This window comes from Caretta caretta, chromosome 23, assembly GCF_965140235.1.
Source record: "Caretta caretta isolate rCarCar2 chromosome 23, rCarCar1.hap1, whole genome shotgun sequence".
Classification (NCBI taxonomy): Eukaryota; Metazoa; Chordata; order Testudines; family Cheloniidae; genus Caretta; species Caretta caretta.
In genome coordinates, this window is record NC_134228.1 from 2,717,107 (window position 1) to 2,739,666 (window position 22,560).

Sequence of the window (22,560 nt, forward strand, 5' to 3'; positions counted from 1 at the left end):
ACCGGGACTTTTCTTCGAGTTCAAAGACAAATCGCAGGGCCGTTTAATGGTCGAAGTGAAAGTGGCTGTTGGTTCTCTGTCCACTTCCCAGCGTCCATACCACACTGCCCAAGTCATCAGAAAAGCTGGGAACAACCCCTGCAAATCCTGACTCCCATTCCCCTGCCATGAACCACTCTCCTTCCCAGAGCTGCGGATACATCCTGCTCTCCTGTTCCAGCCAGCATAGCACATGCTTCTTCAGTGGATCATCTTCCACCACTCCAGTGGCGGAACAGGAAACAGAACACAGGAGTCCCCTGCTCTACAAACAGGCTTGGCAGAATTCGATTTTGATTTTTTTATAATTTTGACGGATAATATCGATATTGATTTTTTTAAGCATTTTAAAATTTGTATTGATTTAAATTTTCACAGCTGCAGGAAATTACGGGAGGTCAGCCAATGGGGCGGGTCAGACAATAATTACTTAATGACAGTAGATGTTGAGTTTCAAAACATTAAAGCTTTCTAGCTGTTAAAACACAAACTGCCAACGTCACGTCAAAATACGCGAAGTGCGCAGCCTTACACCAAACCCTAATAAGTTCTCAAGCAGCTTTTTTCTTACTTTGCTGATCCGTACATTTCGATTGTCATCAATGGCTACATTTTTGTCAGTTTAGGTGTGTATGATGAACTGGATGTTTAAATCTAATCCTTCCAAGCCTATTTAAAATTTACTAATGGGAAGGTTTAAACCATCTCAACCTTACACGGGCAAATTTGCCTGTACAAAAATGGAGTACTGAGCCCAATGGGGTCAGAGCTGATGTGAGAGCAGAATCAAGCCCTTTTCTATATCCCTCATCCTCCTGCCAAGCCTTCTGAAAAAGTCACACTCACCGATTTTTTATCATTCAGGTCTATAGCTGAGTCTGTCAGATTCTGGAACACAGATGCTATGCTAGTGACTGGGTGCTGCCTAAAAAACACAGCTTGGTCCCCACCTAGATTATCAAAATCATTGAGCACAACTTTCCACTCGCAGTCCTTCAACAGCAGGCAAACCTGCATATGCAGCAGCACCAGCAGGGCAAAACGATGCTGCATATTCTGCGTCTCTTGGTTTCTACACAGGGACCCTGAAGAATAAATGAAACATTGAAGCTTTCTAGCCACTTCATTACGAATAATCATATCTAACCCTGATATAGTAAAACAGTTGATCAATCTGCCTAAGAAACTGATATAAATACAGGGACTACTTCACACAGCACTGAAATGCAGCCACCTCTGGAGTGGGACATGGCAGCTGTTCTAGAAGGGAGCACTTTATCTACTAGTAAAAGGCATGAAATGCCGTAGCTGTTTACATGGTTGCTCTCCCAGCAATGAAACATAGCCAGCTCTGGGATGGAGCATAGCAGCTGCTTTTACGAGCACACAGCAATAATATACAGCAGTTTGGGAGGAGAAGTGAAGAAGAATACCATTCTAGCCAGCTGAAACTACATGAGGATTTTTGGGAGACAGTGTTTAAATACTGAATTGGAATGCAGTCAGGAAAGAGTTTCAGAGTGAACTGGAGGTCATAGCTTGGAGAAGTCTTTAGGCACTTAACCTAAATACTTTTGAGCATCTGGGTCTGAATTCAGAATTAACTACCTCCCACTCCCTAGGATCCCCAGACAGATTTCAGTTTTGGGGCCAGATGCTCAACTGGTTTAAATCGGCATGGATCTGTTGACAGCAATGGATCTATGTCAATTTACACCAACTGGGATTTGTGTTAAAACCATGAAGAACAGCCAGTTCTAGCTAGGTTTTGTCTTGAAATCATTTGAACTTAAACTCCCCTGTGAGTCTCAGGGGCTGTGAACGCAAATTCATCAAAAGCCCATGTGACCCTAAATCAGCGAGGGCTGCTGCACAGCTCTAAACTGGAGTTCTGTGTAAATCTTGTGCGTCCTTTCTAGGGATCAGAAACAAACCTCATGTTGTGGTACTGGAGGGTGTGAATACAGGAGATAACTAAGCAGCACAAGTGTGTGAAATCCACTAGGTTTTGGAAGATAAGAAGTTTTATATGAAGTTTTTCCTAGGAGTGTGTGGAGAGAGCAGCTAGAATTAGGGGTGACCGATGTTATGGCAGGTATAGGACGCCACCTGGTGGAAAAACCATAGTGGAAAAACCTAAAGGAGATTCCGTAATGTGTACTGTAATGTGTTACAATGATAGTCTTGGCATCTCCCACCCAAGGGACCCAATACACCCCGTAAACATTTAAGGAATGTAGCCTCACAAAATAATTTGGCATAGCACAGGATTAAGACGGCATGTGTTGTACAGGTTCGAGCCAGTGGTTGGAACTGGGACTCCAAGGTTTTCTTCCTGGTTGGGCCATGGACTCAGAGATGGCAAGTCCTGTTCCCCCCCCCTCCCCCTCCCCCTCCACCCGTGCCTCAGTTTCCCGTGTTGCTCATTCTCACGATTTCCTCATGAATCTCATGAGGACTTACTAAAGCCCCTGGTCCTGAAGAATGAACTTACGGGAGAATCTCCACTTTCATTTTAAAAAGCCCCAGGTTTAGCCTTCGCTTGTGGCGAACAGCTTGAGGGTGTGCCCGGCGCCCCCGCCACGGGCTCAGAAGCCGCATCTCACGAGGCTGGGAAGCTGGAGTCGCGGCTTCTGGACGACGGGAACTACCCAACCGGCTTACGCCCCGAGCCTCCCTGTGACGTCACTTCCCCTTCCCCCTCACGACATCACATCCGCCCTCCTTTCCAGGTCGCCTTCCCGCATGACATCACATCCTGTTCCCTGCTGGCTCATCTCCTCCTGACGTCACCCCCCATGACCTCACATCCGCTCCCCGTAGGATTTCGTGGTCCCCCCCGCAGGGTGTCATTCCCCTCCCTTTCCCGCCCAGTGATGGCCCCTCACGGTGGCACATCATCCATCCATATGACGTCGCGTATCTCGCTTTCCTGACGTCACACACAGCCCAACGATGTCACGCACCCCAGCGGCCAACGGCTTCCCGCTTTTACTCTGCGCGCGCGCCGCCCGACCCCCCGATGACGTCAGACGTCGTGCGCGCGCCCTCCCGTGTTCCGTCAGGCCCCTGCGCCGGGCGCGGCCGAGGCGCGCGGCCGCCCTGCCGGCGGCTGGCCGCGGTTGCCAGGGGAGGCCGTAAAGCAGCGCGGCGCCGGCGGCCGTAAAGGGGGCGGTGTCGCGCCGCGGCGCGGCTGCCGATTCATGGCAGCGATGGCGGCGGCCGGGCTGGTGGTGAACGGGGCGGACGCGGCCGCGGGGCTGAAGGCGGCGGCCGGGATGTACGAGCAGCTCAAGGGCGAGTGGAACCGCAAGAGCCCCAACCTCAGCAAGTGCGGCGAGGCGCTGGGCCGCCTCAAGGTGCGGGGGGGCCGGAGCGGGGGGGCCGGGGCGGGGGGCCAGGGGAGGGAAGGAGGGAACTGGGGGGGAGGATCGGGGGGGTACCGGGGCGGGGAGCCAGAGGAGGGAGGGTGGATGGGGGGGCCGGATGGGGGGGTACCGGGGTGGGGGGCGGGGGGAGGGAGGGAACTGGGGGGGGGGAGGATCAGGGGGAGATGGGGGCAGGGGGCTAGAGGAGGCAGGGAAGGTGGGGGATGGAGCGAACTGGGGGAAGGATTGGGGGGCAAGGGAAGTGGGGGAGCTGACAGTCAGGGTGGGGGAGAGCTGGGGGCGGGGGGGCAGCGGGAGGGAGCATGGGGGTGGTGCTGGGGGCACAGAGATGGGGAGCCTGACTGGGCGAGGGGTTTTGCAGATGGGGAGGGGGCTGGAATCCCCTGAATGGGGGGACGCAGAGGTGGGTCTGGAAGCCTCCCCACCCCCGCCCAGGGAGCTGGCAGTGGTGCAGGGGGAGGGGCTGCTCCTCTGTTCCCTTGCGGGGGGGGGGGGAGCTGGTGAGCCCAGCAGTGGGGGCAGGGGAGAGAAATTCTGGAATCTCCTAGTGGGGCACAACGGGGACCCTGGAAGCCTTTAAGCCGGAGCGATTGGGATGCCTGAACAGGGAACCCCCACCCCACTTTTCCCCATTGGGGGCCCTGTTGTCATGCTCTAGGGGCTGGCATCTCTCCATCCCCTGAGTTTATCTCTGCTCCTCTGTACCACCTTTGGCTTCACCCTTGTGATTTTGCCACTGCCTCGGTGGAGGGCAGGGTAGGAGGCTGGTGGGGATCCTGGTTGGTCTTTGCCCCTCCGGAGTAGTGAGGCTGGATGGCAGGCAGGCCAGGAAGAATTGGGACTGCAGGTTAGTTGGGGAGAGGGAAATGTCATCGGGGAGGTGATAGGTAAGAAGTCGTATTTGGGGGGGCAGCATGTCTTGTACACATGGAGTCCAGGTAAGAATAATAATGTGTGCATCCAGTGTGTTGTAAAATCCTCTGGCCCTGGTGTGGCTGCTGCTTCCTGAATAAAGTCTGGGTCCCAACAGAAGACCCTGTATATCCTGCCTTTCTGTAGAGTCCCTTGGACCGAACAATCCCAGAACACTGTGTGCAAAGTCCATTGAAATGCAGCCACCTTTGGGGTGATAGCTGTTGAACGACCCTATGGCAGTGCTGCATGGCAGCTTAAGATATGGGAGGTGAAGAAGAATCCTGTAGTGGACTGAAGGCAAGCAGAATTTAGGGAGTCCGAAATGGAACTTGGAATCTGAGCTGGAATTTGGCCCAGTTGATGCCCTCTTAAAATATGTCTGAGATATTTGGCGAATGATCCTCAAAGTGCCTTTTTTCCTAGGAGACTTGGCACCTTTGTCTCCACCTGAGCAGGCAGGAACCTAGAGCTGTAGCCCTGTGTCAGAAATGGGGTGGGGGAGAGAATCGTGGGATCCCGCAGAGGGTGGGGTCGATGAGTCAGAAGGAGTTGTCTGCTTCCCACAGGCCATTTGTGCCTTAATATTTACACACCTCTGCACAAGTGCTGCTGTCATGCCCGCCGAGTCACTAGTGAGCCCGGTGCGCCAGCATCATGCTAAGTTAGGATTGAGGCGAACCCAAGGTTGAGGCCACTTGTTAAACATCCCAAGGGACTGTTTGTAAGAATTGGGGTGTTACCCAAGTTGAATTCAGCCAGGATTACTGTTTAATTACATCCTGCCTCTTTAAATTCCTCACCGCTGCCATTTTGGTTAAACGTAGGGTGGTTCTTCACTTCCTGCCCAAAATTGTGGAGCTGGTAAGTGACTGTAGCGTTCCACCCCAGAAGTGGCTGATGTGAAGTAACCCCTGGTATTGCTGTAAGCATTTGAGGTTTAGGAGCGATTAGCAGAACTGAGCGCCTTGGAGAGCCCAGCTTTAAACAGAAAGCTGTTCTGCACCTCGGCTATAGCAGGGCTGGTGCTCCTGTGTGTGTGTGTGTGTGTGTTAACGCTTCGGTTGAACGTAGCACTGCTGAAAGGGGGTAGTTGAGTGATACCAAAGGCTTCTTTGCCCCCAGGACAGGTACAGCCAGCGAAAGCATGCCTGCCATCCATCCCCTCCGCCAGTGTGCTGTAACCACTCCGGAGGGGCCCAACCTGGCAGCTCAGTTGCCGAAGCCCTTGGTGTACTCAGCCTTAGCCTGCCGACCAGTTGTGCTGACGGAGTCTCACGTTGTGGCCACCTGTGCTTCAAGGAACTGGACTGAGCCCCATTGCAGCAGAACGTGTGCAGGCCCCCACAGCCCTTGGTGGGATGCTAAGTCTTGGTTGTCCTAGCGTCCGGTCTCGTGTAACGCGTCTGCTCTTCTGTTCCAGCTAGCCCTGCTGGAGCTCAACTTCCTGCCTACGACAGGCACGAAACTGACGAAGCAGCAGCTTATATTAGCCAGTGAGTATCATCTCTGCATTCCCTAGAAGGAGCTTGTCCTGTCCGTCCCACCCCCCACCCTTCCCTCACTCAGAGTAGCAGGCTGTGTGCACTTAGCTGCAGTTTGTCTCTGTGTTGCATGGCAAATGGCCAAAATGCACTGGGTCTAATATGCTGCCTCCTGACTGATACTTCTAGTTAAGGGCAGACTCCCCTGCTGAAGGGGGCTGACTGCAGTGCTATATGTGGGGAAGGAGGTTTCCTTCCTGACCACGGGCCCCGGCGAATGAGATTTGTTCAGCCCTGGCGTCGCCGCAGTGCTGTGAATAGAAAAGGGAGCCTTTTGAGATCTCGGTCAGGCGAGAAGCCCCCCTGCCTGCTGTCTGCCAGTCAAGCTCTCTTAGTCTGCCTTTCCATCTCTCTCTGTCCCAGGGGATATTCTCGAAATCGGAGCCCAGTGGAGCATCCTGAAGAAAGACATCCCATCGTTTGAGAGATATATGGCTCAGCTGAAATGCTACTACTTTGACTACAAGTGAGTGTCGGACCCCCAGCATTTCGTCGTGTAACCACTGACCCCTGTGGGATGGGAAGCGTTCCCATCATGCGGTACCCGGTTGTACTGACCTCCTCAGACTTTCCTTGTTGGTAGTGTGAATACACATGGTTTGATTCAGCTAGTCTGGTATATTGGATGCCAGTGGTCCCTTTGGTCCAAAATCCTGTCTTCTGCCACGCTGGATTGGATCCTGGTGACTGCTCTGGTCCAATCTCCTGCTGCAGTGAATGGCTCAGATCAGTGGGCCCTCTAGTCAGGTGTCCTTTCTCTGACAGCAGCCCAGCAGGGGTGCCCCAAACAAAACCATCCCACAGGCACAACACAAGTAGCAGCACCATGCTGTTCCCTGGGAGCGACTCGTCCCCAGTCCCCGAGGTAATCCGGCCCCGGTGAGTCTCCCTGAGATCCTAGTTCTCTTTTAATAAAAAATGTTCTAAACGGGTGCAAAAAAGCCAAACAGAAAAACTGAATTGGACCGAACCAAAAGGTTTCCTGCTATCGCTCAAGGACTATGTTGAAAGCATGTCGGGTGAGCGAGAAAATGTGGGCCTGGAATTAATAAACCAAAATTGGTGTGTTGGAAACTAGTCCTAATTGGTGGCCAAATTAATCAGGGGATGGGCTGTTCCATCCATCATTCTCTTTTGGGGTCCTTAAAGAAAGACTGGGTGGAGGAGAGAAAGGGGGAAATAAGCAAAAACAGATAGAGGCTACTGGAGCGAGCTTCATCATAGCTGGTACCCCTGGATTCCTTCATCCTACTCCTGAGAGATGGCCGGGCCAGATAATGTCACCACCTCTACCGGCTCCCACTGAAGCCCAGCCACTGCCGGGGATAAAACAGGATCAGACTTTAACAGCAGCCGCCACAGCTCCAGCACATCTCCGCGAACATCTTTTTTTTTTTTCCGGAAAGGACAGTTATCACCCACCACCTTTGATAGCGTTTGAGACTGTCAGCCGGGTTCTTTTTCCTTCTAAAAACCCTCTGGCTAGAGGGAAAGGGACCAAGGGATGCTGCTAAAATGGAAGCCTTATTTAATGCTTTGCATTTCCAATGCTTTCACTGTTTTTCCTTCTTTTATCTGTACCAAAAGGTTAACAGGCTGCTTAATGGTGTGTGTGCCAGGGTACTAAGCAAGCTGAGCTCTTGGGGTACCTAAGCCTGATCCTTGTTTAATGTTAGACAGTGACTGGGTTCTGTTAACATCTTTGGGCCCCTGTTGAAACTAATACACCACCGTTCCTTGTAGGGATGAGTTGCCGGACTCCGCCTACAAGCACCAGCTGCTAGGGCTGAACCTGCTCTTCCTGCTGTCCCAGAACCGCGTGGCTGAGTTCCACACCGAGCTAGAGAGACTCCCAGCGAAGGACATCCAGACCAACGTGTACATCAAGCACCCCGTCTCGCTAGAGCAGGTAGCTCCCACTGCGGCCTGCTCGGCCTGCCACTGGCCCTGCACTGCAGCGTTGGTGGCCTAACCCCTTTCCGCCCAGGGCTTTGAGTTACGGTTGTCTGTGCCTTTTCCATGCATTGTTGACCTTTCCAGCCTACTGTGGGGTGGGATCAGGGCATGGCTGTGTCACTGCATGGATGGGAGCCATCCAGCGAAAGCCTGAGGGTACTAACACAAGCAGCATCTGCCTGGTAGCAGTGAGCCAACACCCCCGCCTGGTGCACGGTGGCATGACTGAGACAGCTACAGCTGCCAGCTTTTTAGATGAGCTGTAAAACAGGCCCTGACCACTTATGAAAGATTCCCAGCATGCTCTTGGGTAAAACTGGAGTGTTACCCCTTGAAAAATATAGTGTCATCCTGCTTCCCTCGCTGTTTCACTGAGTCCTAGCTTCTGGGCCAGTGTTGCTGTGCACTGTTAAACAGCAGCCACACTGCAGCCTAGAAGTGGTCGCATCTTAGCGGTGGCTGGAGGCACGTGCGTGCATGGCGTAACTCCATTGGGGAGTTAAGATTAAAGTGGGCCTGGCTCCAGGAGCAACTAATCCAACTCCCAAGACAAATGCCTCAAATCTCTGCTTCTCTCCCCGGCTAGTACTTGATGGAAGGCAGCTACAACAAAGTGTTCCTGGCCAAAGGCAACATCCCTGCTGAGAGTTACACTTTCTTCATCGACATCTTATTGGACACCATTCGGTGAGTCTTTTTTTTTTTTTTTTTCCTATTGGCTGCTTCGATCTGCCCTCTGTGGGCTGTTAAAGGGAACCCAGAGCATGCAGGAAATCACCTGATAGGATGAAGAGCAACTAACGAGCTAGGGCACTGGCGTCTTGCTGTCATGAATCGGTCCAGAGGAATTTATTTTCCCATTGGAACACGTTGGGGAAATTGGAGGTTTTTTTGGCTGCAAGGTGCAGCTGCTATAGAAGGGGGCTTCTCTTCCATTAGGTGTATTATGGTAGTACTGAGGCGCCTGAATCATGGATCACTGTGCTAGGAGCTGTACAAACGCAGAGCAAAACCCCTGGCCCTGAAAAGCATACAAACTAGCTGCTGTGAAACAAGCTCATATAGGAAATAGCATGTAATACAGACTTCCTGTAACCTCCTAGCACTTCCCAAATCACCCATCCCCTCTCGCCCAGTACATATGCCCACAGCTCAGAAAGGGCTACTCTCAGGGAGCCTAAGCATGGAACGATTTAGGATCTGAGAAAGTTGGGAGCGGCTGGAAGGCAAGGGTGGACGGAGATACTTGCGACTGGAAAGTACTTCTCCGTAACTGTGCGTCCTGCCACAGCAGTATGGCAAAGATTCTCCTAAGTGCCCGCTGATTCTGGGTAACCCACCTAAGCCCACTTTTCAAAGTGCCCTTTAAAGTATCTGTTTATATTTGTGGTGTTTTTCTGGCCCCTTTTACCATAGTGTCTGAGCACCTCACAGGCTGTAATGGATTAATCCTCACATCTCTCCTCTCCTTCCCCCCCCAACCTCCCCCCCCCCTTTTGGCAGGGCTGTTATCCCACTGTTACAAACAGGGAAACTGAGGCACTGAGTGATCAAGTAAATTGACACTTGATCCCCTAACCGCTGGGCCATTCTTCTTTGTCTCAAGTTGGGCTTTCCAAATCGCCACGTGTGTGTGAGCCTCTTGGCCCAGCCGCCTTCCTCCCCCCTGTAGAAGTCCCATCTTCCAGCTTGCTAAGTTCTGTTGCTGCTATATGTCTCGTGCTGTTTTCGAAGGCAGAGGTCTGACCACCTTGTTTCCCTCTGGTGCCAGGGACGAAATCGCCGGCTGCATTGAGAAGGCTTATGAGAAAATCCTCTTCAACGAAGCCACCAGGGTTCTGTTCTTCAACACCCCCAAGAAAATGACGGAATACGCCAAGAAGGTGTGTGATCTGCTGTGACTGAAGAGAACCCCACTGTCAGCTGACCTGTGGCCCTGTGGGCAGCAGAGTCCGACCTGCTAGCTTCGTCAAGTCCATTTCTGCTACTCTTTATTCCCACTAGTCCTCCAAAGCCGCCACAGCTCTGGCAGGCAGAGCCAGATTCAAGCCTGGCTTGTACATCGGCAGGATTGTTAGCCAGTAAAGCTGGTGGGAATACAGAGCTATTTGTTTTTCCCCACAAAACACTTCAGCTAAAACCCTCTATTCAAAACAGGTGCCGCAGTACCTTGTGGGAGTTTTAGTTCGGCTGTCTTTTGCTCCCCGTCTCCTCTGTGGGCCAGGCTTTCTGACTGGACTACATCTCCCATGATGCACCATCTTTCCCTTCTTGGTAAGGAGTGGTGCATTGTGGGAGTCCCTGCCTGTGGTGCATCATGGGAGATGTAGTCCAGCCAGGCTGCTGAGCCATAAGCAGTCCCCCTAATGCTGACACAGAAGCTAGGATGGTGGTTCTTAAGATACCTGAAATCCCCATGGCGTAACCTACCTGAAAGGGTTGAAATGGCTGGGATTCTGCCTGCGCTTCCAGGGAGGTGGAAGGGTTTCAAGCCACCCTGTAAGGAGGAAATAACGCACAACAAGGAAAGCCTTGAAATCCATAAATCGGGAGGGCTTGAAACTTTTTTTTTAATCTAATGTTCTTTTCCCCTTTATTTTAGCGCGGTTGGGTTCTGAGTCCACACAACTACTACAGCTTCAGCAGCCAGCAGCAGAAACCCGAAGACACCACCATCCCGTCGACAGAGTTAGCTAAACAAGTCATTGAATACGCCAGGCAGCTAGAAATGATCGTCTAGCAGAGCTCCAGCTGAACTCTTTCTCTGCCCCTCTGGCCCTGGTCCCCTTGTTATTTTAGTGTCTTACTCCTGTTCCCATCAGCCTGTCCCTTTTTAAAACTATTTAAAAGGTTTCTCTGGGACAGCACAGTTACAAAGCATGAGCGGCCAGGCTGCCTCGTTCCTTTATGCAGTCATGTCCTGTAGGCAGGGAGGGTCCTTAAGGGCTACACTGCTCTGGGCTTCTCTCGTTCAGCAGCATGGGTGGAGGGCAAGACCCTTTTTAAAACCCTTCCAAACCCAAACTCTCCTCCATGTGGAGGATCCACTTTCCAGCCCACAGCCCTTAACACCCGTGTTCTGGAGGCTGTGATACTGGTGATGGCCTCTATTCTACCTGCCTTTGTTGAGCAGGATAGAGGGAGCATGTCAGATTCTAGTCAACAAATGGTTAAGCAGCCCCCAAGAGCCGTCATTAGTGTTTTGCTTTTTGTTCCCTGCTCCATTTGTTGAGTCATTTAAAGGGACTGTGTCAGTTTAAATAAAACTATCATTTCTTATACAAATGCATTTCCTCAGCTGTGGTAGTAAGGAACCCCCTGAACTTAACACTGCATAATGTTAAGGTTGAAGAGAGTCAGGCACCCAGTTAACGTGACTGGGAAGCAGATATCTGACGCTTTAGGTGGCTGTGAAAGGTCAGCCTGCAAATCTCTGCTCCTCCCTGTTTGATCTTGTTTCTCTGGGCAATGAACTGAGACTGTAGAGGAAGGATGGTCTGGGGGTTAAGGTGCTTGGCTGGGACTTGGAAGACCCAGGTTCATTCCCTGCTGTGCCACAGAATACCTCTGTGACCTTGTAAATACACCTTTGGAGGTGCTAGGACTCAATCCGCCCTGTAAAGTGGAGATCACAGCGCTGTCCTGCCTCACAGGGGTGGTGCGGGGCTCTGGTAGTACGGTGACAGGGACCACGTAAGTACCTTAGACAGCTAGGCCCTTTCTCTGGGTTCTCCAAGGCTGCAAGATTTGGCTACAGCTAGCGCAGAGGCATGTTTATAGCCAGACAGACTGGAGGAGTGTGTTTTTGTTTTTTTTTTTGGTGGGACTTAAAAATAAAATAAATATTAGAAATATTTGTGTTTGTAAAATCTTCTAGAGTTAAAACCTAAATCCCCAGCAGTCCTGGCTGGCTTCCTTAACGGTTTGGCAGCCTGGCTCTGCCCCAAACATTCCCCTCAGGAATACCAGACCTTACCTTGCCCCCTCCTAGTTAAAACACACGAGTTTCAGCTGGTGCCCCTTTGCTGGGTCAGTTTCAGAGAGCTGCTGCTGCTCTCTGTTTTTCACATGACAGAAGGGAGTGGGTTTGTTACCAGGCCTCTGTCTTCCTTTGGAATTCAGTATCAAACACAAATGCAAGGGGCGGCTGTCTTAATTGTTCTGAAGAGGAAAGCTGCATGCATCAGATTACAGCCTTTGTTCGGGTCAGGGCTGCTGTGTCCTGTCATCCTGCGGAGCTCCCAGGGGGAGGCTGTACACAGCTGCATCCACTGAGGTGAAGGGTGCAATGCTGTGAAGGCCAGACACCACAGGTGCTGACCCCAGGCAAAAGGTGGTTACTCCACGACTGAATTTCACCTTGAGTCTGAAGATGGCTGTGGGCTGTGCCATTATTAACAGAAGGGGAACAAACCAGCCATCCTGCTTCCCTGTGAGGGTGGGTTCGAAGGACCTTTAAGTTACTAGCTCCCCGTCTCTCCAAAGCACCCGTACGCTTGTGCCACTGTACTCAGTACTCCTGCTGTCTGGTTGCGATGGAGCAAACACAAATTGCAGCAGTTAAAAGTTGCACGTCCTGCCAAGGCAGAAACCTCACTGACCGGAGCAATGCGAACGTTTGTTTAACTAAACTTTGGAACTCACCACTACATGACAGTAGCAAGGCCCAGAGGTTAGCAGGATTTTCACAGCATGGACCCAGCAAAGCGGGTGTGAAATGCTACGTGGTCAGAAGTCACACTTTTTTTTGTAGGGGTGTCAGTCACTGCGCTGGAGAACTGCTTTCCCACTCCCCTGAAGCTGCAGCATGCTGCAAAGAAAAAAATTCAAATTTCCTTCCCCTCCCCCCCCCCCCCCCCCCCCCCCCCACATTTTTCAGTGACATTTAAACTAAGAAGGTAAGTTCACTGATAGGGTGTTTCTCTTTGTTGTGTATTTATACCAGCACGGCTGGGTCCTAGCGGACGGAGCTAGCTGGCTGTGGGACTGAGCGGCCCCAATAATAATGCCTAGCTCTTATCTCAGCAATGGCTCTCAAAGTGCTTTACAGTCTTTCAATGCCAGGGGAGAAATCTCCCCAGATAACTCTCATAGGGGGCGGGGCGCAGTAGCCCTGGCCGCTGGGCCGTTATTCCGGACGAAAGTCACGTAGTCTGGAGTAACTGCTGGGCTTTTATTCTGGAGCCGTGCCCGCGCTGGAGTGATGAAGGAATAGCAATAACAGAAGAACGGTTTTTCTATATTTGTGCTGGGAAATCTCCCCCTGTGGACAAGTGCTCTGAAAATCCAGGCCCTTTTCAAGACCTTAACCCAAAATGCACCATGAGGCCTGAATGTTTACCATGGAGGTTTGCCTTGGGCCCTTGCGTTTTCTCTCTCTCTGCCGCTGGGGCGTGCTGCAGCTCTGTGTTGCTGCTTCCTGCATGGAGAGCAGCTGGGCCTCCTGCATAGGCCATACAGGAACTGGTGCGAGGCTGAGCGGTGGTTTTAGCAGGCGTGGGGCAGCGAGATTGGAGATTGCCCTTGCCTAGAGCTGGGCACAGCTGGGCAAGCTTCCGCTGGCTGGTTCTGCGAGTGCTCCTCGCTCCCAACCCGCAGCCCCTGCTACGCCAGTCCTAGGCCCCAAAACGTCCCTGTTATGCTGTTCCTGCCTTGTCGGCTCTGTCAATGTACCTTCAATTCACGTTCTGGCACCTCCCCCTGCAGGGTCCACGCTTTGTGGTGTCTGTCGGCCGAACACATTGCATACACCTGGGGATCTTCACAAACCCCCTGGGTACCACCTTCCACTCCCCCTATTTCAGGGACTCCCTGCACTACCCCATGTCCCCAAGGGCTGTGTGTCCCCATCTTCCCATGGCACAAGCTGTCCCCCATGTTCTTTCTCCTCTCCTCTCCTCTCCCACCCACCCCCCCGATTCCATTCTCCCCACAGGGCTTTTGTGTGCAGCCCTTCCCCAGGCCAGGGTACCTCATTCACCCCTCACTAGGGGTTGTGTCCCCCCCCCCCCCAAATGGCATTATAAGGGGTGAAGATTGCCAGGGGCCTGTTTCTACCCACTTTAAGGCCCCTTTATATGGCCAGGGGCAGCTCAGGGGGGCCACTGTAGCTGAGAATCAGGCCAGCTGTCTCTGGGGTGGGAAAGTCACGCGCGGGGGAATTCACCCAAGATCTGTCCAGCCTGCTGCTGCTGCTCCCGCGTGGACCGGCGCGTGAATGAAGCCAATCCACAGAGCTGGCCCAACGTGGTTTATTGACAGGAAAACTGGGGAATTCTCAGTCATCATCTCCTGCCTGCTGCTCATATGAATCCAGGAAGAACCTGGTGCCGGCGACTAGCGATCCAGCCAGGATGGCAGTAGAGACCCAGGGCGGCTCAGCCAGGTGGTTGGCAGAGGGAGTCAGCCTGCATTGAAGGGTGAAACAAGAGGACAGGCAGGGGCAGTGGTTTGGATAGGGCAAGCACTCAGTCATCGCTGATCTGCCCCCAGGCACCCACCCTGCCACTTCCACCACCTCTGGCAGCTTTTTCCATTCGGGGAACTGGCGCAAGCGACATCGGCAAACACACATTTTTGCCAGTGGGAGCTGCCTCTCCAGCAGGAGGGTTTGCCGGTCGAGCACTATCGGCAAAGCTTTCCTGGCGCAGGCCTGGTCCCGCTCCCCATCAAGCTGGGGTGGTAGGTCAGGATCAGAGCGCTGGAGACAGGCAAGACAAGATTTCTGCTCTCCAGCTATCAGGGGGCTGCTTGGCTGGCTAGGCCATTGTACAGCAGTCCAGGCTGCTTCTCTGCAAGCACGTGGCTTGATGGGATTGCTAATGGGCTAGCCATACTGGGGCAGACCAATAGTCCGTCTAGCTGAGCATCCTGTCTCTGATAGTGGTTAGGGCCAGAACTTCAAGGGACCGGCTCCTTGACCATCTTGGCTAATAGACCACTGATGGACCTATCCTCCTGTTCAAGTCCAGCCCAGTTCCATGGTGACTGAAAACTAGAGCTATTTCAGTGTGTGAAATTATTTACCTGGGATTTTCAACCACAACCCCCTTGGGCTGGATCTGAACTGGCGACCTAGAGGTTATGGGTTCCCCAGTCTCCAAGGCCCAGGTCCTCAGGTATTTAGGTGCCTATCTCCCATTGGCTTTGAGGATGTGGGCCTGGGTCACTGACTCGCCTCCTTACAGAGGCTGGGCTGGGAGCAGCGGGCTCTGAGCGCTGGGGGTGCCCGGGATCCAGACCCCACGGCCACTCACCACGCGGAGATGTTCCTGGGCAGCTTCCTCTGATCCTGGTGCTTGCAGTAGCACTTCCTGGGGCACGAATCCATGACCTGGAATGGCGGCCAGTGGCGAGCGGAAGCCTGGGGCTTGTCGTGCGAGCCGTCCAGACCCTGCTCTGAGGCTGCATCCTGGCTGGGCTCCGCAGGGACAACCTGTGGCTCCAGGGCTTCCCGCCCCTGCCTCTGCGACTTGATCTTCTGCGTTTTGGCCTTTGGCTGCCCGTGGGCCTTAAGCTTCTCCTGCGGCTTCTGGGTGGGGCTAGCTGCCACCTTGGGCTGCCACGTGGACCGGGGCTGCAGCTTAGTCATGGCCTGTTTCCTCGCTTTCGGCCTGACATGGCCTGGCACCCCCTTGGAGGTGCTGCTCTGCTCCAACGCTGCCTGGCGCTGAGCTGCCATGGGGCAGGAGGGGCGGGGAGCCGCCGGGCACGTTGGCACTGGAGGGGCTGGAGTGGGAGGAATAGCCTCCTGCCCAGGCAGGGCCATGGCTTGGTCCTCCCCTTTGCCAGGCTGGACTGTGCTGGCAGCAGCAGCCTCTCGCGAAGGCAAGGCGGGCGTGTCTGGCGTGGGTAGACCAGGAGCCCTTGCTGGTGGATTTGCCTCTGGGGATGGTGTCTCTGGCTTCCGCTGCTGGGTCTCTCCAGCTTGTGTTAGCTGCTCTGGCTCTGCCACGAAGGCAGGGCTAAGTTGAGGGAGTTCCCCATCGGGTTCTCCGTTGGGACCCAGGTTCTTCCTCGTGTCGTCAGCTAGCCAGGCCCTGACGGGCTGTGGGTGGCCCTCATCCTGCCTCAGCCCGTCAAGCTTGGGGCCATTGCCCAAGAAGGACACGAGCCGAGACACATCTGAGCCGAACCTGGGGCTATTTCTGCCCTGGCCTTTGCGCCGCTGCGGGTAAGGGGTGGGCGCTCTGGGCTTCTGACCCTCCAGGCTCCTGAAGTTGAAGGAGGTGAGATCGTCCAGGATCTTGACCAGATGCAGCTGCTGCTTGGCCTGGCTCCGGGGCTGGGTGGTGGGTGAGGCCTGCTCCTTAGTGCCCATTTTCTGGAACTGCTCCAAAAAAGCCTGGCTCAAGGAGCTGAGACCCTCCTGATCTCTCCTTTCCAGCCCCTTGAGCGGCAGCAGCTTCTCAGCTGCCTTGGGCGACCCAGAGATGCTGGGCGGGGCCTTCTCCTGGGGACACTGCTTCAGGGCGTCAGCAGAGGAGATACCGGAGGAGATCAGGCTGGCCCGGTGCTTTATTGCCTTGACGCTGGGTGGCCGCTGCCCAGGCTGGATGGTGACCTTGTACAGGAAGCTCAGTCCATGTTCCAGTAGGGCCTGCACCCCCTCTGTGTTCACCCCGTCCTCCTCACTCCCTTGGGGCTCCTTTGCTCTGCTGCCCCGGGTCTTGGCCTGGCCGGTGGGCGATTGGCGTGGACTGGCGGGTGCCTTTGAGTCGCCGTGGCTGCCGGGTGAGCCTTCCTCATGAGGAGGGGGCTGTTTCTTCCCTCCTGACGCAGCCGGGGGCCTTGGGGGAGCTGTGCTGGTCGGGTTCCTTTCTGCTGCAGCGTTAGGGCCCCCCTGGTCATTGGGGTTTGGAGTGTCTGCACGGGCGGGGTTGTCCAGGACTGAACTCGGCGTCCGTGTCTCGGTCAGGGCCGGTTGGCTGCAGCCCTCTGGCTCTGACGTGCCCTTGGGTGCGCCGACTCCCTGTGCCCACTCCAGCAGCTCTGGGACAGCGGCACTCTTGCCTGGAAGGTCGCCCTGGCCTCCTTGCTTCATGATGGAAACGGTCTCCCCTTTGCTCTTCCCCTTGGGCGCTGCCTTTCTGGACCTCAGCAAGTCTTGTTCGGGGGGTGGCTTTTGAGACCCAGATGTCACCTTCTGGCCCTTGGGTTCCCCTTGGTGGGTGCCTGGGATATCCAGTGCTGGGCTTGGCTCTGTGCCCAAGCTGGCATCGCCACTTAAGCAGGTCGATCCAGCTTCCCCTGCCTTCCCTTGCCCTAATTCCTGAGCAGAGTTATTGTCTCCAAGGCCTGGATCTCTGCTGAGGCTGCTGGAATTCTGAACCCACATGGAAGACAGCTTGAGCTTGGATTTCTTCGAGCAACTCTTGCCCATCTCTGACGAAGCCACCTGCTTTCCTCTTCTCCCTGGCTCTCTGTTGAGTGGCTGGGAAGGTTCTTTCACTGCAAAGGTTTCGGGATGAGGCGGGAGGGCTCCCGATTCACTCCCAGCCCCGCTCGGCGTGCCAGCCAAGCACCCGTCGTCCGCTCTTGGCTTGCCTTCCTTGTCTTTTCCCTGCGCGGGGTCTACATCTTGGGATGCTTCCGACTGCACGTTGCCCATTTTCAACGTTCATCCTGTGAGCGGGAGAAAAGAGAATGACAGCGCGGCCCAGTGGATGAAGACTCGGGAGGTGTGCAGTCTAGACTCACCTCTGCCGCTCGCCTGTCGGGTGACCTTGCTTAAGTAGCTTCCCCTCTCCAGGCTTCTGATTCCCCTCCCTGCCCTTGTCTAGTTAGATTATTAACTCTTGATCTAATGGGTCCCTTCTGGCCACAAGCTCTGTGAATCTTGTGGGCAGAGACTATCTCTTCCTAGCACAATTGGGCCTGGAGGGCTGGTTATTTATCTGTCTGCTGAAGGTACTTATATGAGCCCTGTCCCACTGTGCCTGAGCTCTTTGACATCTTTAATGGATTTATCCTCACAACACCCCATTGTACAGATGGGGAAACTGAGGCACGCCATGGCTAAGACCCAGATCCTCTCAGGGATTTCAGTTCAGTAGGAGTTAAGGCTCCTAAATTCCTTTGAGGATATGGCCCAGGCTCTCACCCTAACACTTGGGCAACGGAGCAGATACGCCCTTCTGGAATATACACAAGAATTACAAAAAATGCTAGTAGACAACCGTTCGATCTGAGCACCTCAGACAGAACAATGGGGCACATTTTTAACAGGAAAGGCAATTAGCCAGTGGACCAACTTACCAAGGGTCAAGGCGGATTCTCCATCCCTGGCCATTTTGAAATCAAGACTGGCTGTTTTTTCTAAAGGATCGGCTCTAGTTCAAAGAGGAATTAATTAATCCAGGGCAGGCCTATGCAGGAGGTCCGACTAGGCCCCTTCTGGCCTTAGAAGCTATAAACAGTGATGAATTACACCACCTGGGTCACAACAGCCACCCCCAATTTACAGAGGGGGAAAATGGGGTGAACTAACTTGCTCGAGAGAAGACCGCAAAACTGTCACCCAGGTACCATGAGAAGGTAGGAAGGTTAGATACAGACGTGGGGCAGGATCTGAAGCCTATTCAAATCCAGGGGAAGCTTTCCACTGACCTCAATGGCCACGGGATGAGGCCTAGGCAGAGTCACCACCCCCAGGGTTGCTCATTTTGCCTTGATTTCAAAGGCAGATTTTTACTTCCTCTAGCAAAGGGGACTCCTGTTATTCCTATTAGGTATATTATGGTAGCTCCTGGGAGCACCAGGTATTGACCAGGACCCATTGTGCTAGGTGCTGTACATTTGTATGGCTATTAGGTGTATTATGGTAGCACCAAGGCGCCCCAGGCATGTACCGGAACCCCATTCTGCTAGGTGATGTACAAATACACAACTAAAAGATGGTCCCTGCCCCCCAAAGAATTTACAAATGGGGTTCCACCCCTGGTTTGGGATTCAAACAATATTTTACAAAGAGAAACTTTTTAGGGTCAATGTTGGGTTAAAAAGATCATTCGATTCTACCCTAAATTACACTGGTATAGATCAGGAGTGACTCCACTGCAGCCACTCCATTCCACTGGTGTAAACCCAGCGTAAGGGAAATGATCATCAAGCCCCATATGTAATCATCACAGGAGCTGGTGAAAGATAGGGAGGCAGTGTTGGCTAGTGGATAGAACCCTGCCCTGGGAGTCAGGCCAGCTGGGTTTTATTCCCAGCTCTGGCTTGCCAGGTGCCCTGGGGCAAGTTACTTTCCCTCTCTTGTGCCACAGTTTCCCTATCTGTATATACGGATAATGAGCGTTTTAGGGATAGTGAGAGTGCTTTGGTACAGCATTTTGAGTTCTCCCGATGATACGAGCTAGGGATTGTTATGGGCGATTAACACCCTAGATTGTTGCAAATTAAAAATCTAATTTCTTCCCCCATCCCCAATCCTCACCTTTCTTCAGGCCATCTTTTTTTTTAACCTGGGGAAGAGGTGGTGGTTTGTCTGTTGTTTGCATTTCTCTTTGCTTGGTAGAGACCTTTTGTCTCGGGGTTCTCCCACGGGGGGACAGCTGAGCTGCATTGCCAATGGGGGGAGAAGGGTTACTTGTTTACAAAAAGAAACTGGAGAAGTTTGGTGATTAAAATTAAAGCTGGCAACAGTTAAGCCGCTGGCGTGCCGGGACCACCGGTCGTCATTCGGACCACTGTGGTCTGTTTTCTTCTACTCTCCTGTCGGTTTGTCTGTCTCCACCTGCTGTCTCTCGTCTTACACTCACGTTGTGAGCCCTTTGGGGGCAAGGCCCATGGGTTTGTTGTGTGTTTGTTCAGTGCCTAGCGCAGTGGAGACCTGACAGATTCCTAGGCATGACAGTGATACAAATAATAATATAATGGGAACAATTTCTGCTCAGGCTTAGGTTTCGAAAAGCTGGTTTTTAACCAACCCCTCCAACCCCCTTGTTAACCCAAATGTGACCTTTCAAATATCAATCAGAATTATTATGAATGTATTGACTCCTATTATGTGTATTCTAGGCCAACAGAGATGGGGAACCCATTGGGACGGGCACTACAGGGTAAGAGACAAAAAAGCTTACAAGCTAAAGAGACAAAGAGTGGGAGGGGAAACTGAGGTACAGAAAGGTGAGGGACATGCTCTAGGGCACCCAGCATGTCAGTGACAGAGCTGGGAACAGAACCCAGGAGTCCTGAGTCACTGAACGCTAATTATTATTGGATCATTCTATAAGTCTGGCTCCCCGTCGTTCTCCGGTCTTGATGCCAGGCTTGAAAATGTGAACGCACATCCCCCTCCTCGGGGTAAGAAATGCCTTTTCCTCCAGGCGCCCGTATCTTCCCCAGCCGCTTGTTCCTGAGCCAGCTGCCTCTGCCCCCAAACCCAGAGGGAAACAGCCTTGGGACCCGCCCCCCCAAGCTTAATGCTTCTGCTGCTTGCCCCCTGGGTACTGCCCCAAACGCAGACTGCCTCCCACTGCCTGGGCCCAGACCCCTGCCCTGGCTCATAACCTCTGACACGCGGTTAGTGCCCCCTGCCCCCTGCTCCTGCCCCCACAGAATAATGTCCCCGACCCCTCCCTCAGTTAATGCCCTCCAACCCCTCCCCTCTGCCATCTCCCCCGGTTACTGCCCCAACCCCTTCCCTCCGACCCCTCCCCTCCTCTGGTTAATACCCCCTAGCCCCTCCCCCAGCTAATGCCCCTGCCCCCGCCCCTCTGACCTCTCCTGTGGTTAATGCCCCCTGACTCCTCCCCTCTGACCCCTCCCCCAGCTAATGCCCCTGCCCCCGCCCCTCTGACCTCTCCTGTGGTTAATGCCCCCTGACTCCTCCCCTCTGACCCCTCCCCCAGATAATGCCCCTGCCCCCGCCCCTCTGACCTCTCCTGTGGTTAATGCCCCCTGACTCCTCCCCTCTGACCCCTCCCCCAGATAATGCCCCTGCCCCCGCCCCTCTGACCTCTCCTGTGGTTAATGCCCCCTGCCCCCTCCCCTCTGACCCCTCCCTCAGCTAATGCCCCCGCCCCCTCCCATTTGACTCCTCCCCTCTGACCCCTCCCTCAGCTAATGCCCCCGCCCCTCTGACCTCTCCTGTGGTTAATGCCCCCTGCCCCCTCCCCTCTGACCCCTCCCTCAGCTAATGCCCCCGCCCTCCCATTTGACCCCTCCCCTCTGGCCCCTCCCCCGCACTCACCGCCCGGCCGGGGGCTCTGTCCGGCGGCGCAGGGAGCGGCCGGGTCGGGCCAGAACCGCCGGGGGCTGGAACCCAACGGTCGCGAGCCCGCTTCGAACCCCCCGCCCCCTCACAGCCCCCCCCGCGAACCCCCTTCGAACCCCCCGCGTCCTTCGAGCCCCGCCCCCTCACAGCCCCCCCCCGCGAGCCCCCTTCGAATCCCCCGCGTCCTTCGAGCCCCGCCCCCTCACAGCCCCCCCCCGCGAACCCCTTAGAACCCCCCGCGTCCTTCGAGCCCCGCCCCCTCACAGCCCCCCCGCGAACCCCCCCGCGAACCCCCCGCGTCCTTCGAGCCCCGCCCCCTCACAGCCCCCCCGCGAACCCCCTTCGAACCCCCCGCGTCCTTCGAGCCCCGCCCCCTCACAGCCCCCCCCGCGAGCCCCCTTCGAATCCCCCGCCCCCTCACAGCCCCCCCCGCGAACCCCTTCGAACCCCCCGCGTCCTTCGAGCCCCGCCCCCTCACAGCCCCCCCGCGAACCCCCCGCGTCCTTCGAGCCCCGCCCCCTCACAGCCCCCCCGCGAACCCCCTTCGAACCCCCCGCGTCCTTCGAGCCCCGCCCCCTCACAGCCCCCCCCGCGAGCCCCCTTCGAATCCCCCGCCCCCTCACAGCCCCCCCCGCGAACCCCTTCGAACCCCCCGCGGCCTTCGAGCCCCGCCCCCTCAGCCCCCCCCCGCGAGCCCCCTTCGAACCCCCCGCCCCCTCACAGCCCCCCCGCGAACCCCTTTGAACCCCGCGAACCCCCCGCCCCCTCACAGCCCCCCCCGTGAACCCCTTCGAACCACCCGCGGCCTTCGAGCCCCGCCCCCTCAGCCCCCCCGCGAACCCCTTCGAACCCCCCGCCCCCTCACAGCCCCCCCGCGAGCCCCCTTCGAACCCCCCGCCCCCTCACAGCCCCCCCCCGCGAGCCCCTTCGAATCCCCGCATCCTTCGAACCCTCTGCCCCCTCACAGCCCCCCCGCGAGCCCTCTTCGAATCCCCCGCCCCCTCACAGCCCCCCCCGCGAGCCCCTTTGAACCCCTGCGTCCTTCGAGCCCCACCCCCCCGCGAGCCCTCTTCGTACCCCTCTGTCCTTCGAGCCCCGTGCCCCCATAGTCCCCGCCCCCTCACAGCCCCCCATGAGCCCATACCCCTGCGAGCCCCGAGAGGCCCTGCCCCCTCACAGCCCCCTGTGAGCCCCCAGAGTCCCTGCCCCCCACAGCGCCCACCCCCGCACAGCCCCCCTATGAGCCCCCAGAGCCCCTGCCCCGCACAGCCCCCCTGGGAGCCCCATGCCCCCAGAACCCCTGCCCCCTCACAGCCCCCCCGTGAGCCCTGCCCCACGTGAGCCCCCAGAGCCCCCTCCCCCTCACAGCCCCCCCCAGGAGCCCCACACGTCCTTCGAGCCCTGCCCGCTCAGAATCTCTGTGAGCCCTGCAGTCCCCCCGTGAATCCCCTTTGCCCCTCTGAACCCCTCCATCCTTTGAGCCCCGTCCCCTCACGCC

General features: G+C 55.3%; 3 protein-coding genes across 8 annotated transcripts in view; 1 reads left to right on the forward strand and 2 right to left on the reverse strand.

Annotated features, from left to right (window-relative positions):
- Window positions 1-2,987, reverse strand: part of CATSPERG (catsper channel auxiliary subunit gamma) — a 47,388-nt gene extending 44,401 nt beyond the window's left edge. For 2 of the 6 annotated variants that reach the window (XR_007354159.2, XM_075122364.1), the window contains exon 1: window positions 886-2,066. Coding sequence is in view for 4 of the 6 variants with exons in the window: in XM_075122364.1 (XP_074978465.1) it covers window positions 886-1,179 (294 nt within the window). In the remaining 2 variants the exon portion in view is untranslated. Of the gene's footprint in view, window positions 1-885; window positions 2,068-2,533 lie in introns of those variants that run through there. The other 4 variants (XM_048832989.2, XM_048832987.2, XM_048832988.2 and 1 more) reach the window with 3 other exon arrangements.
- Window positions 2,988-3,200: 213 nt separating this feature from the next.
- On the forward strand, window positions 3,201-11,125 carry PSMD8 (proteasome 26S subunit, non-ATPase 8). Its single transcript, XM_048832992.2, has 7 exons — window positions 3,201-3,398; window positions 5,764-5,836; window positions 6,248-6,350; window positions 7,628-7,793; window positions 8,427-8,527; window positions 9,612-9,723; window positions 10,443-11,125. Exons 1-7 carry the CDS (start codon window positions 3,243-3,245, stop codon window positions 10,578-10,580), a joined length of 849 nt encoding a protein of 282 aa, XP_048688949.1. The 5' UTR covers window positions 3,201-3,242; the 3' UTR covers window positions 10,581-11,125.
- Window positions 11,126-14,089: 2,964 nt separating this feature from the next.
- Window positions 14,090-21,127, reverse strand: GGN (gametogenetin). The gene is made up of 3 exons (XM_048833112.2): window positions 21,039-21,127; window positions 15,097-17,464; window positions 14,090-14,247 (listed from the first exon to the last, which is right to left on the reverse strand). Exons 2-3 carry the CDS (start codon window positions 17,448-17,450, stop codon window positions 14,118-14,120), a joined length of 2,484 nt encoding a protein of 827 aa, XP_048689069.2. The 5' UTR covers window positions 17,451-17,464; window positions 21,039-21,127; the 3' UTR covers window positions 14,090-14,117.
- Between the last annotated feature and the right edge of the window lie 1,433 nt (window positions 21,128-22,560).